The sequence below is a fragment of the Macaca mulatta genome, chromosome 12 (assembly GCF_049350105.2).
Source record: "Macaca mulatta isolate MMU2019108-1 chromosome 12, T2T-MMU8v2.0, whole genome shotgun sequence".
Taxonomy (NCBI): domain Eukaryota; kingdom Metazoa; phylum Chordata; class Mammalia; order Primates; family Cercopithecidae; genus Macaca; species Macaca mulatta.
This window is the reverse complement of record NC_133417.1, coordinates 106,135,917-106,151,517: the sequence shown is the minus strand read 5'-3', so window position 1 is coordinate 106,151,517 and position 15,601 is coordinate 106,135,917. Positions and strand designations below refer to the sequence as shown.

Genomic DNA, 15,601 nt, shown 5'->3' with positions numbered 1-15,601 from the left:
TTTTAGGATTTTAGAGTTAGAAAATAACTATTCATTTTAGGAAACTGAAGCCCAAAGGGTTTAAATGAGTTGTCTGAGGACATATAAACAGTATGGTTCACTGACTATATATATATATGTATGTATATTTTAAGTACCTGTCTTACATCCAGAAATCATAGTATGTTTGTTAGCTTTGAATGCATAGTAGTGAGCAATGCAGAAATATACCCTGTTCTCTTGGAATTTACAATCCTGTGGGGAGATGGATAATCAATAAGTAATGAGGTCTGATAAACAAATTACAAAACACAAAGTTCTAGGCAGGAAATAAATATTGTGTTGGAATGGAAAATACTGGGGAATAGAAAAAGAGCTGCTATTTACGTAAAGTGGTTCGGAAAGGCTGCTGAGACTGACAAGATCAGAAAGAGCCAGCCACTTAAATAGCAGGAGCAGGGCAGCATTCCAGGCTGGAACAGCCTGCACAGATGTGCTGGAGGTAAGGTGCGCATAAAGCTATAGAGAAGCTGAAAGAAGAGTATGGCCAGAACATAGAAAGCTGTGGGGAGAGTAGTATGAACCATAAGATAGGGGCCAGATTACATAGTGCCTTTTTCAATCATAGATTTCAAAATTATAGCGTTAGATTCAAGTCTGAGTTCTGCCACTTAAACTGTGTTACCTTGTATAGGTCACACACCCATTTACACTTTAATTTTCTTATCTATTAGATGAGAATAACAAGCTACTTCATAGTACATAATATCATGAAGATTATATAGTGCTTATAGCAAACACTTATGTAATGTTTATCTTGTGATAAGAACTGTTCTAAGTATACAAAAACTGTATGAAGTAGGTACCACTCTTATTCCCAGTTTTGAAATGAGAGAAATGAGGGACAGAAGGTTTGAGTATAGCTAGTAAGAGGGTACAAGGGTTTAAACATAGCTAATAAGTGACGTTAACCTTAGGCAACCTTGCTGCAGAGTTTGTGATCAAACTGTGATCCTCAGGATCCTTTAAGGGGGTCCATGGGGTCAAAACTATTTTTCATATTAATATAAAGAGTATTTGCCATCTTCACTGTCATTCTGTCATAAATATACAGTGAGGTTTTTCTGCAACAGATTGAATGCAGAAGCAATTATGAGGCTGGGCACAGTGGCTCACGCCTGTAATCACAACGATTTGGGATCACTGGAGGTCAGGAGTCTGAGACCAGCCTGGTCAACATGGCGAAACCCCATCTCTACTAAAAATAAAAAAGTTAGCCGGATATGGTGGGGCGTGCCTGTGATCCCAGCTACTTGGAGGCTGAGGCAGGAGAATTGCTTGAATCCAGGAGGTGGAGGTTTCAGTGAGCTGAGATTGTGCCACTGCACTCCAGCTTGGGCAACAAGAGACTGTGTCTCGAAAAAACGAACAAACAAAAAAACCAATTATGAGATTCACAAAAAAACAGAACAACAACAACAAAACGCTATCCTCAGTTTGCTTTTGTTTTAGAAGAATATAATTTTCGCTTTAAAATGTTAACATGTAATAGGCTTTTCAAAAAATTAATTAATAAATGAACGTTTTTAGTGAAAGAAATTCTGAAACCAAAAAAAGCTGAGAACTGGTGCTGTACACCACTAAATTCTGCCACCTGTTATTAAATCAGATAAAATATAGGAAACACCTGGTATCATGTTTCTACTTAATAGGCTCACTGGTAACTTATTTCCTCACTTTTAAGACACATTTTTTTCCACATTTTGATATTTTTAGAAATCAAGGTGTGACTTGTCTGAAGAAACTTTTCAGCAGCCAGCCAAGTAAATTGTGAAGTAGTAGTAGTCGTTTATACTTAGTATTTCTAGAATTTAGCTTTGTGTATTCTTTTATTCAGTTATTTCAGTTGATATTAGTGGCACCACATGGGGTTGAAATATTAATTGGATTTGTGTCCCTAATTGTTGTTTAAAATGTCTGCTATATATCACTGTAAGATACAGCTTTGAAATGAACAATTATCTCAGTAGAAGATTGCCTGACATATGTCAGTTAATTCAAAGACAACAAAATCGCCAAATTATTCAGTCTCTCATATCAAACCTTGGCAAGGTTGGTGTTACTAATTCATGCATCTGGGACAACATTTACTTGTCACAAATTTCTGGACGATATATGAAGAAGGTATTTAACTTCCATTTGGTATTTAGTTTTCCAAGTAAAATTATCAAGTTTAACTAAGAAAACAGAAATCTCAAGTTTTGTTATGGCCAAAAATAACAATGTCAGCGCTGAAGGTGCTCAAAATCAACAGATGATTGAATGCCTGCTATATGCCTGTCATTTGGGATACAGTGCCTGTCTCTGGAAAGTACAGATTTTAGTCGAAAAGACAGACATTAAGTAAACAAATAAATGATAATTACAGATTGTGCTAAATGCTCTGAAGAAAATGGGCAGAGTGTTGAGGTTGGAGGGAGGAGGAAGGTAGGGGTAGCTGATTAAAGTATATAGGGAAAGGTTCTCTAAGGAGGTAATACATGAACTGAGTCTACTCCAGCCATATACAGAGCTGGGAGAGAATGCCAGGTGGCAGGTACAAAGACCAAAGGTGGCCAGAAACATAAAGGGTAATTTTTAAAAAGTGGCATGTGATTATATGAGGGACCTTATACTCTTGTCTTAGTTAAGCTTTTTGTTTTCTTTTTCATAAAGTATTATTTCGTATTTTCTTTTAAAGTACTTATTAAATTACTGTCTTAAAACTAGTAGTAGTTTTATAGAGTTGGGAAATATGATGTGTTATGATTATTATTATTATTAATACCACTATATTTCTCTAAAGGTATTTCATTTTTAGTCATTTTTAAAATGGTATGGGTGGAAACAATAGAGGTTTAATGTGCTGAATTTGTGGTTATAGGAAAGATCAAATAGGAATTTAAAATATTTAGCCTGGAGGTGATACTTTTTTTGTTTTTGTTTTTTTAAAACTGGAGGATGGTCATCAGGATTACTTGGGGGGCTTTTCCAAAATAAATATTCTGGACCCTATATCAGACAGGGATTCTGATAAAAGTACGTATCAAAAGATTTGTGTTGCTTTTTAAAAAGTGTTTGGCTTGGCTAGGTGCAGTAGTTCATGTTTGTAATTTCAGCACTTTGAGAGGCCGAAATGGGAAGATTGCTTGAACCCAGAAGTGAGACCAGTCTGGGCAACATAGGAAAACCCTTTCTCTATACAATAAAAAAAATTAGGCTGGGCGCGGTGGCTTACACCTGTAATTCCAGCACTTTGGGAGGCCAAAGCGGGTGGATCACAAGGTCAGGAGATCGAGACCATTCAGGAGATCGAGACCATTCTGGCTAACACGGTGAAACCCCGTCTCTACTAAAAATACAAAAAAAATTAGCCGGGCATGGTGGTGGGTGCCTGTAGTCCCAACTGCTTAGGAGGCTGAGGCAGGAGAATGGTGCGAACCCGGGAGGCGGAGCTTGCAGTGAGCCAAGATCGCACGACTACACTCTAGCTTGGGCAACAGAGCAAGACTCCATCTCAAAAAATAAAATGAAATAAAATAAAATAAAATAAAATAGCCAAACATGGTGGCACATGCATAGTACCAGCTACTTAGGGGGCTGAGGTGTGAAGATTGCTTGAGCCTGGAAGGTCAAGGCTGTGAGGCTGCAGTGAGCCCTGATTGTGTCACTGCACTCCAGGCTGGGAGACAGAGAGATCACAAAAAAAAAAACAACAACTTTCTTTTTGACTTCTAAAGGCAGTTTATGTTCTTCAGAGAACATTTAAAAAAAAATTGATTAATTGTAGTTTTTTTTCTTGCCCTTTTCGGTAAAGTAGTAGTATACATTAAAAAAAAAAAAAATTCCTTATAGTTAGCTAAAAGATGACTTGTTTATACATTTCTCCTAAAACACAGACATCTTGATTTAAACCATTTTCAATGTTTTAAATGATTGTAATTATCTAAAAAGTTTTTAATTTTGATGTTTAAAAAATGTTTTTGTAGCCTGGGCAACATAGTGAGACCCTGTCTCTACAAAAAACAAAATTATAAAAAATTAGCCAGGTGTGGTGGTACATGTGTATAATCTCAGCTATTCAGGAGGCTGAGGCAGGAGGATCACTTGAGCCAAGGAGTTTGAGACTACAGTGAGCTATGATTGCACCACTGCAGTCTAGCCAAGGTGACAGAGACCTGTCTCAAAAAAAACAATGTTTTCATAATTTTTGTGTAACAATAACTAGTTAGAAAAGATAATGGAAGCGAATCCCAATCGTAATTGCATCAAAATATAAAAACCACCTAAGAATTAATTGGAAATTGTGTTGACCTCCATGAAGAAAATAAAAATTTATGCTAAGACATAGAGGATTTTCAAGAAAGAGCAGTGCTATGCTCCTCTGTGGAATAACTCAGTATTGTGAAGCTGTCATTTGGAATTAATTTATACATTCTCCTGAGGATAGGATGTGGGGAAGGAATTTATTATCAAAAGTCTAATATTCATGTGCAAGAATAAGGCAGGCAATAACGATGAAATATATTTTTAGAAAAAATGAATTAGGATAAGGCTTGTACTGCTATGTATTAAAGTATATTATAAAATGACAGTAAATAGGCTGGGCGTGGTGGCTCACACCTGTAATCCCAGCACTGTGGGAGGCCAAGGCGGATTGATCACTTGAAGCCAGGAGTTCAAGACCAGCTTGGGCAACATGGTGAAACCCCATCTCTACCAAAAATACAAAAAATTAGCTGGGCATGGTGGCACACACCTGTAACCCAGATACTCGGAAGGCTGAGGCAGGAGAATCGCTTGAACCCGGGAGGTGGAGGTTTCAGTGAGCCGAGATCGTGCCACTATATTCCAGCCTGGGCAACAGAGTGAGACTCTGTCTCAAAAAATAAATAAAATAAAATAAAATAAAATGATAGTAAATAAATGATTGCAGTCCTTGTGCAAAACTACTGCGAAATGTAGCTGGGAAGTAGTTTCAAATATATGTAAGACTTTAGTAGTATTTCAAGTCTCTGCAAAAACAGAAACAACAAAAGGCATGCAAACAATATATTAGAACAATTGGAAAAAAAATTGTTAGATTTTAATCTCATATCATATTCTAAAATAACTTCCAGATTGTTTAAAGAGTAAACCATGAACGTGGTTTTTAATTTTAGAAGAGTGAAGCCTTAACTAAGCAAGCAAGGTGTTTTTTGTTTTTGTTTTGTTTTTTTTTGAGACAGAGTTTTGCTTTTGTTGCCCATGCTAGAGTGCAATGACACTATCTCGGCTCACCACAACCTCTGCTTCCCAGGTTGAAGTGATTCTCCTGCCTCAGCATCCCAAGTAGCTGGGATTACAGGCATGTGCCACCACACCTGGTTAATTTTGTATTTTTAGTAGAAATGGGGTTTCTCCATGTTGGTGAGGCTGGTCTCGAACTTCCAACCTCAGGTGATCTCTCCTCCTCGGCCTCCTGAAATGCTGGGGTTATAGGCATGAGTCACCATGCCTGGCTGATTTTTAAAATACAGTAATATATATTGTGATTTCTTTTTTGTTGTAGAGTGTTCTGATTCCAATTTTCATTGTGCTAGTTTTAAAAGTCTTATATGTAAATAAATGCAGTCAAATTGATGGTTTTATATTTAGATTAATTTAGGTTTCTATGCTATGGTAGTAGCTTTATAAACAGAGCAGGAAGAAATTATTCTGTATATGTAACAGCCACATGCTTCTTAAAAATCTGAAAGATTATAGTTTTGAGAGTAGATTTGAATATGCTATCAATAATGTTTATATCTTATAACCTTAAATTTTCAAGTACAATTTTTAGAATTTATACTATGGAAGAGAACAACACAAATGCACAAATATGTAGAAGGGTGTTGATTGCAACAAGTTTTTGGTAATATAAGAAAATTGAAAACAGTCCGTGTCCATCAGTAAGTTATTGGACAGATAAGGGTTTGTGCTTACAGTTCTGTGGCTGTTAAAAAGAATGACATAAGCTGGGCACAGTGGCTCACACCTGTAATCCCTGCACTTTAGGAGGCCAATGTAGGCAGATCACCTGAGGTCAGGAGTTTAAGACCAGCCTGGCCAACGTGGTGAAACCCGTTTCTACTGAAAATACAAAAATTAGCTGGGTGTGGTGGCGCACACCTGTAATCCCAGCTACTCACGAGGCTGAGGCAGGAGAATCCCTTGAACCCAGGAGTCGGAGGTTGCAGTGAGCCGAGATCTTGCTGCTGTACTTCAGTCTGGGCAATAGGGTGAGACTCCAACTCAAAAAAAAAAAAAAAAAAAAAAGTTCTAGAATATATATATGTGTGTGTGTATATATATCTATATATCCAGTATAACCATTCTGTAGGCTGCCTGTTCACTCTGATGGTAGTTTCTTTTGCTGTGCAGAAGCTCTTTAGTTTAATTAGATCCCATTTGTCAATTTTGACTTTTGTTGCCATTGCTTTTGGTGTTTTAGTCATGAATTCCTTACCCATGCCTATATCCTGAATGGTATTGCCTAGGTTTTCTTCTAGGGTTTTTATGGTTTTAGGTCTAACATCTAAATCTTTATATGTATTTATTTATTTATTTATTTATTTTTTTGAGATGGAGTCTCACTCTGTCGCCCAGGCTGGAGTGCAGTGGTGTGATCTTGGCTCACTGCAACCTCCGCTTCCCGGGTTCATGCCATTCTCCTGCCTCAGCCTCACGAGTAGCTGGGACTACAGGCACCCACCACCATGCCCGGCTAATTTTTTGTATTTTTAGTAGAGATGGGGTTTCACTGTGTTAGCCAGGATGGTCTCAATCTCCTGACCTCGTGATCCACCCACCTTGGCCTCCCAAAGTGCTGGGATTACAGGCGTGAGCAACCGTGCCCAGTGATATATTTTTAACAAATGTAAAAAGCATACTGTAGAGCACTATATATGATGTGAACACATGACTGTATTTAAATAACATATATTTACATACATATATGTTATAAATACATATATATATATATAAATACAGATCTAGAAGAATGGTTGACAGTGTTTGTGGATGGAATAGGTGGTTGGGCTAAGTTCCATTTTTTTTTACAGGCATCTATGATATTTTAAAATTATTTAAAAATTTAATATCAGCTAAATATGTATTTATAGCTAGATTGTAAAACTACAGAGGTAATAGTTGAGATACAGAGCAGGTATGGCTTTTTAATTTTCCAGTAAAAAAAAAACAAAGGTCAGTAATTTAATAACTAGCAATAGAGATAAGGGAGTTGTTTAAAGTTCCAATTTTGTTTATTTTGGGAAATATGTCCTTTTTGTCACCACTACAATGAAATTTCCGAACTGTTTTTTTTTTTTTTTGAGACAAGGTCTCACTGTGTTGCTCAGACTGAAGTACACCGGCGTGGTCATAGCCCACTGCAGCCTTGAACTCTTGAGATCAAGCGTTCCTCCCACCTCAGCCTCCTCAGTAGCTAGGACTACAGGTGTGCATGACTACATCCAGCTAATTTTTTAAAATATATACTTTAAGGTCTAGGGTACATGTGCACAACGTGCAGGTTTTTTACATAGGTATACATGTGCCATGTTGGTTTGCTGCACCCATTAACTCCTCATTTACATAGGTATTTCTCCTAATGCTATCCCTCCCCGCTCCCCCTACCTCATGACAGGCCCCGGTGTGTGATGTTCCCCACCCTGTGTCCAAGGGTTGTCATTGTTCAGTTCCCACCTATGAGTGAGAACATGTGGTGTTTGGTTTTCTGTCCTCTTGATAGTTTGCTCAGAATGATGGTTTCCAGCTTCATCTCTGTCCCTACAAAGGACATGAATTCATCCTTTTTTATGGCTGCATAGTATTCCATGGTGTATATGTGCCACATATTTTTAATCCAGTCTATCATTGATGGACATTTGGGTTGGTTCCAACTGTTTGCTATTGTGAATAGTGCTGCAATAAACATACGTGTGCATGTGTCTTTATAATAGCATGATTTATAATCTTTTGGGTATATACTCAGTAATGGGACTGCTGGGTCATATGGTATTTCTAGTTCTGGATCCTTGAGGAATTGCCACACTGTCTTCCAAAATAGCTGAAGTAGTTTACACTCCTACCAGTAGTGTAAAAGCATTCCTATTTCTCCAGCATCTGTTGTTTCCTGACTTTCTAATGATTGCCATTGTAACTGGTGTGAGATGCTATCTCATTATGGTTTTGATTTGTATTTCTCTGATGACCAGTGATGATGAGCATTTTTTCATGTGTCTTTTGGCTGCATAAATGTCTTCTTTTGAGAAGTGTCTATTCATGTCCTTTGCCCACTTTTTGATGGGGTTGTTTGATTTTTTCTTGTAAATTTGTTTAAGTTCTTTTTAGATTCTGGATATTAGCCCTTTGTCAGATGGGTAGATTGCAACAATTTTCTCCCATTCTGTAGGTTGCCTGTTCACTCTGACGGTAGTTTCTTTTGCTGTGCAGAAGCTCTTTAGTTTTTTTTTTTTTTTTTTTTTTGAGACGGAGTCTCGCTCTGTTGCCCAGGCTGGAGTGCAGTGGCCGGATCTCAGCTCACTGCAAGCTCTGCCTCCCGAGTTCACGCCATTCTCCTGCCTCAGCCTCACGAGTAGCTGGGACTACAGGCGCCCGCCACCTCGCCCGGCTAGTTTTTTGTAGTTTTAGTAGAGACGGGGTTTCACTGTGTTCACCAGGATGGTCTCGATCTCCTGACCTCGTGATCCACCCGTCTCGGCCTCCCAAAGTGCTGGGATTACAGGCTTGAGCCACTGCGCCCGGCCTCTTTAGTTTAATTAGATCCCATTTGTCAATTTTGGCTTTTGTTGCCATTGCTTTTGGTGTTTTAGTCATGAAGTCCTTGCCCATGCCTATGTCCTGAATGGTATTGCCTAGGTTTTCTTCTAGGGTTTTTATGGTTTTAGGTCTAACATTTAAGTCTTTAATCCATCTTGAATTAATTTTTGTATAAGGTGAAAGGAAGGGATCCAGTTTCAGTTTTCTACATTTGGCTAGCCAGATTTCCCCGCATCATTTATTAAATAGGGAATTCTTTCCCCATTTCTTGTTTTTGTCAGGTTTGTCAAAGATCAGACGGTTGTAGATGTGTGGTGGTATTTCTGAGGCCTCTGTTCTGTTCCATTGGTCTATATCTCTGTTTTGGTACCAGTACCATGCTGTTTTGGTTACTGTAGCCTCGTAGTATAATTTGAAGTCAGGTAGCGTGATGCCTCCAGCTTTGTTCTTTTGGCTTAGGATTGTCTTGGCAATGCAGTCTCTTTTTTGGTTCCATATGAACTTTAAAGTAGTTTTTTTCCAATTCTGTGAAGAAAGTCATTGGTAGCTTGATGGGGATGGTATTGAATCTATAAACTACCTTGGGTAGTATGGCCATTTTCATGATACTGATTCTTCCTATCCATGAACATGGAATGTTTTTCCATTTGTTTGTGCCCTCTTTTATTTCGTTGGACAGTGGTTTGTAGTTCTCCTTGAAGAGGTCCTTCACATCCCTTATAAGTTGGATTCCTAGGCATTTTATTCTGTTTGTAGCAATTGTGAATGGTAGTTCACTCATAATTTGGCTCTCTGTTTGTCTGTTATTGGTGTATAGGAATGCTTAGGATTTTTGCATGTTGGTTTTGTCTCCTGAGACTTTGCTGTAGTTGCTTATCAGCTTAAGGAGATTTTGGGCTGAGGCAATGGGGTTTTCTAAATATACAATTATGTCATCTGCAAACAGGGACGATTTGACTCCTTCTTTTCCTAATTGAATACCCTTTATTTCTTTCTCTAGCCTGATTGCCCTGGCCAGAACTTCCAACACTGTGTTGAATAGGAGTGGTGAGAGAGAGCATCCCTATCTTGTTCAAAGGGAATGCTTCCAGTTTTTGCTCATACAGTATGATATTGGCTGTGGGTTTGTCATAAATAGCTTTTATAATTTTGAGATACATTCCATCAATACCTAGTTTATTGACAGTTTTTAGCATGAAGGACTGTTGAATTTTGTTGAAGGCCTTTTCTGCATCTTTTGAGATAATCATGTGGTTTTTGTCTTTGTTCTGTTTATGTGATGGATTACGTTTTGATTTGCGTATGTTGAACCAGCCTTGCATCCCAGGGATGAAGCCGATTTGATGTTGGTGGATAAACTTTTTGATGTGCTGCTGGATTCAGTTTGCCGGTATTTTATTGAGGATTTTTACATCGATATTCATCAGGGATGTTGGTCTAAAATTCTCTTTTTTACTTGTGTCTCTGCCAGGGTTTGGTATCAGGATGCTGCTGGCCTCATAAAATGAGTTAGGGAGGATTCCCTCTTTTTCTGTTGATTGGAATAGTTTCAGAAGGAGTGGTACCAGCTCCTCTTTGTACCTCTGGTAGAATTCAGCTGTGAATCCATCTGGTCCTGGACTTTTTTTGGTTGGTAGGCTATTGATTATTGCCTCAGTTTCAACGCCTGTTATTGGTCTATTCAGTGATTCAACTTCTTTCTGGTTTAGTCTTGGCAGGGTGTGTGTGTCCTGAAATTTATCCATTTCTTCTAGATTTTGTAGTTTATTTCCGTAGAGGTGTTTATAGTATTCTCTGATGGTAGTTTGTATTTCTGTGGAATCGGTGATGATATCCCCTTTATCATTTTTTATTGTGTCTATTTGATTCTTCTCTCTTTTCTTCTTTATTAGTCTTGCTAGCAGTCTATCAATTTTGTTGGTCTTTTCAAAAAGCCAGCTTCTGGATTCATGGATTTTTTGAAGGTTTTTTTGCATCTCTATCTCCTTCAGTTCTGCTCTGATCTTAGTTATTTCTTGCCTTCTACTAGCTTTTGAATTTGTTTGCTCTTGCTTCTCTAGATCTTTCCATTGTGATGTTAGGGTGTCAATTTTAGATCTTTCCTGCTTTCTGTTGTAGGCATTTAGTGCTATAAATTTCCCTCTACACACTACTTTACATGTGTCCCAGAGATTCTGATATGTTGTGTCTTTGTTCTCATTGGTTTCAAAGGATATCTTTATTTCTGCCTTCATTTCGTTATGTACCCAGTAGTCATTCAGGAGCAGGTTGTTCAGTTTCCGTGTAGTTGTGTGGTTTTGGGTGAGTTTCTTAATCCTGAGTTCTAGTTTGATTGCACTGTGGTCTGAGAGACAGTTTGTTATAATTTGTGTTCTTTTACTTTTGCTGAGGAGGGAGTGCTTTACTTCCAACTACGTGGTCAATTTTGGAATAAGTGCAATGTGGTGCTGAGAAGAATGTATATTCTGTTGACTTGGGGTGGAGAGTTCTGTAGATGTCTTATTAGGTCTGCTTGGTGCAGAGCTGAGCTGAAGTTCTGGATATCCTTGTTAACTTTCTGTCTCGTTGATCTGTCTAATATTGACAGTGGGGTGTTAAAGTCTCCCATTATTATTGTATGGGAATCTAAATCTCTTTGTAGGTCTCTAAGGACTTGCTTTATGAATCTGGGTGCTCCTATATTGGGTGCCTATGTATTTAGGATAGTTAGCTCTTCTTGTTGCATTGATCCCTTTACCATCATGTAATGGCCTTCTTTGTCTCTTTTGATCTTTGTTGGTTTAAAGTCTGTTTTATCAGAGAGTAGGGTTGCAATCCCTGGATTTTTTGGTTTCCATTTGCTTGGTAGATCTTCCTCCATCCCTTTACTTTGAGCCTATGTGTGTCTTTGCATGTGAGATAGGTCTCCTGAATACAGCATACTTATGGGTCTTAACTTGTTATCCAATTTGCCAGTCTGTGTCTTTTAATTGGGGCGTTTAGCCCATTTACATTTAAGGTTAATATTGTTATGTATGAATCTGATCCTAACATTATGATGTTAGCAAATCCAGCTAATTTTTAAAAATTTTTTTGTAGAGATGGGAGTCCCGTGCTATGTTTCCCAGGCTGGTCTCAAGCTTCTGGCCTCAAGCAATCCTCTCACCTCAGCCTCCCAAAGTGCTAGGACTGCAGGTGTGAGTCACCATGCCTGGCCCTCAAACTTCCTATGCCATTGGACTGTGCCTGCCTGTCCACCCTCAATTCTTGCCCTTTGTGCTCTGTACTCCAAACCACTTGGATCTTCTTTTAGATTCTATAACTTTCTGTGCTTTTTCTTGCCACAGGACCTTTTGTATAAGTGGTTTCCTCTTCCTAGAATGTTCTCTTTCTACTCCCCTTAACTCTATGGATCCTTGATATCTCAACTTAAGCAGTACCTCAGAGAAGCTCTTTTGATTCCTTAGTCAATATTTGGCTCCTTTGTTTTATACTTTTGTGTGTCTTTCTTTCTTTCTGTCTTACCCTTCATCTCTTTGCAAAAATATGTTTGGTCTCCTCCACTGGATAACTGGTTCATTAAAGTGGGTGTACATCTGGATTTGTTTATTATTATATTTCCAGATCCTAGCATAATGGCTGCCATATAGTTAATGCTTAAGAAATATTTATGGAATGAATCAATCAATTCTTACTGAATCCCTTTTTAGCTTTTTCAGCAGCTGCCTATTTGGGTGCTGATAAACTTCCAGGGGTGACTCCCTTAGCATTTAAATGGAATTACAGTTTACATCCTACAGCTTGCTTTTCCTACTTGGGCATTTTTCCAGTTCATTTATTTATTAATTTATTTTTGAGACAGGGTCTCACTCTGTTGCCTAGGCTAGAGTGCAGTGGCGTGAACATGGCTCACTGTAGCCTTCCTCCTGGGCTCAAGGGATCCTCCTGCCTCAGCCTCCTGAGTAGCTGAGACTACAGGTGCACACCACTCTATCCGACTAAGTTTTTTTTTTTATTTTTTGTAGAGATGGGGTCTCACCATGTTGCCCAGGCTGGTCTTGGAACCCTTGGGCTCAGTCCTGTGTCAGCCTCTGAAAGTGCTGGGATTACAGGCCCTCCGAAAGTGCTGGGATTACAGGCATGAGCCACTGTGCCCAGCTATTTCTCCATTTTAGAAGATTTATGGATCTATTTTCTTCAGAGGCCTTATTTTGTATGGTGCATATATGTTTATAATCAGTTTGCTGAATATGTAACCTTTGCTTTCTGGTTTATCTGGCTTTGTCATTTATACTCTCTCGGTTCGTTTTATGATATGTAGCTTATTCTGGTTATGTATTTGATAAAACTGTAGACTGTGCATTTGTCTGGATAATGTGCAACTTGATTTTACTCAGGACACTTGTCTTTGCTACTTTGAAGTATAATTTGCTGGAGAAAATATGAAAGCATTAGGATAATAGGTTTCAAATGTATCGTTAAACATAAAACTTACTTTTATTTTATTTTTGAGGCAGAGTCTGGCCCTGTCGCCCAGGCTGGAATGCAGTGGTACGATCATAGCTCACTGTAGCCTCTATCTCCTGTGGTCAAGTTATCCTCCGACCTTTTCATACCAAGTAACTAGGACTGGATGTGCACGCCACCACGCCTGGCTAATTTTCTTGATTTTTAGTAGAGACAAGGTCTCACTGTGTTGCCAGGCTGGTCTTAAACTCTGAGCTCAAGTGATTTTTCCTACCTCGGCTTTCCAAAGTGTTGAGATTCAGGTGTGAGCCACCATGCCCAGCCAGAACTTACTTCTGAAAATTTTCTTTTAATTGTGCTCCAAACTAAAACAAGTCACCTTATCTAAAATGTATACTAGATTAATTTCTCTTGGTGAAAGGCACATATTATTTATTTCTAGTTGTTTCTATAAGTACTACTGTCCTCAGTTTCAATGCTTTTTTCTTTTAGAGATAAAAGAGGATTAGAAGGTGAAAGAAAATGCTGGGAACTGACCGTTGTGTGGTGGAAGAATGGTTATCAGAATTCAAGGTAAATTGGATTGGAGATCAGAATGTATTATATTATTCTGTATGTCAGTAATTCAAACAGTGAATATGTGCTCTATGGAGGAACGTATAAAAATATGGTAGGAAGTGAAAATGGCAAAATACAAAATAACGTGCTTCTGTAATTGTAGTTCTTAAAAATGGTACTAATATGAATAATGACTAGAAGGGGATATGTAAAAATGAAAATAGTTGTTAAGATTGATGAGATGATATTTTAAAATATATTCAGTAAAAGAGAAGATCCACCAAGCTTTAATAAGGCACAAAAATTACGTTTTTCTATCCTGTAATTAAAAGTCAAATAGTCTTGATGGAAAACTATGTAATTTATGAATACTGTGGAATTGTAAATGTTTCGGCAAAACATAAATGCAAGAATTGAAACATCCTACATTTTTTAAAAGGTTAGATTAATTTAAGATGGCCCATTTCAGGAAATCTTGGTATAATGTGTGATTTCTAATCAGTATTTATGGTTGAGTAGTTAGAAGGATTCTATACTATAACATCCTAACTTAATTTGTTTGCACTCTGATGGTTCTTTCTTTCTTTTTTTTTTTTGTTGAGTTGGAGTCTCACTCTGTCGCCTAGGCTGGGGTGCAGTGGCGCTATCTCGGCTCACTGCAACCTCCACCTCCCAGGTTCGAGCGATTCTTCTGCCTCAACCTCCTGAGTAGCTGGGATTACAGGAGCCCACCACCATGCCTGGCTAATTTTTGGTATTTTTAGTAGAGACAGGTTTCACCATGTTGGCCAGGCTGGTCTTGAACTCCTGACCACAAGTGATACGCTCACCTTGACTTCCCAAACTGCTGGGATTCCAGGCATAAGCCACTGTGCCCAGCCTATTTCTTTATATTAATTATTTTTACTTTTCTTACTTGAGTTTGTTGTAAATCTGTTCAAGAACTACTTGTGTAAAATAAAGTTCCTCACTTCTCAAATGTTCACTTTTGTTTTCCTTTGGTGGTTTCTTTTAGGCATTACCTGACACTCAGATCACCAGTTATGCAGCAACTTTACACCGGAAAAAAACACTTGTACCAGCCCTCTATAAAGTTATTCAGGATTCGAATAATGAGGTAGGAGAGCTCAAGAAAAATAATTTCTACATAGTGAAATGAAATATGTTTACCAAAACATGTAAATTTAAGTTTTATAGTTTTCTCTTCTTGTGAATCTGGAAAATTTTCTTTCTGCTGTTTTTCATTCTGATAGTTGCTTTGGCTTTCCCTATTCCCTGCCTTTCCATATTTTGAAATGTTTTGGTCAAATTTTTTCCTGTTCAGTGTGCAGTATGTTTTGATTGTTGATTTTAGTGACCATCATCTCAGTGGATTATTTATTTGAAACTTTTCTGTTGCCTGTTCTGGAATGTTTCCTGCTCTGGAAGCCATATTTTAACTGTATACTGATCCAACTTTATTTATCTTAAGTATTTTTACAGTTATTTTTCTGAGAATATATAATTAGGTATAATCACTCTAAAATCAAACTGATAACACAAAATGATGCTGCTAGTCAATTTAGCTTGAAAAGGATCAGAGGAAGCACTTTTTAGTCTAAGTAGTCAAGATCGATAATCTTAGAGTAAGAGTTTTGTATTATTTAACCTTGTGATAGAAGGAAAAAGTGCAGTTATTGAATCTGTATGTTAACTTATGCAAAATACACACATTATCTTTCCATTAACACAGTAGTGTGACATACAGTTTTATCACCACTGGATTCATGTATGCTTA

General features: G+C 37.9%; 1 protein-coding gene across 33 annotated transcripts in view; it reads left to right on the top strand.

The window, feature by feature from the left end:
- The window catches only part of HYCC2 (hyccin PI4KA lipid kinase complex subunit 2), an 83,329-nt gene that overhangs the window by 23,459 nt on the left and 44,269 nt on the right, over nucleotides 1-15,601 (top strand). For 27 of the 33 annotated variants that reach the window (NM_001194005.2, XM_077956346.1, XM_077956335.1 and 24 more), the window contains 2 exon segments: nucleotides 13,759-13,839; nucleotides 14,840-14,941. In NM_001194005.2, coding sequence (NP_001180934.1) covers nucleotides 13,789-13,839; nucleotides 14,840-14,941 — 153 coding nt within the window. In that variant the 5' untranslated portion in view covers nucleotides 13,759-13,788. 33 annotated transcript variants of the gene reach the window in all.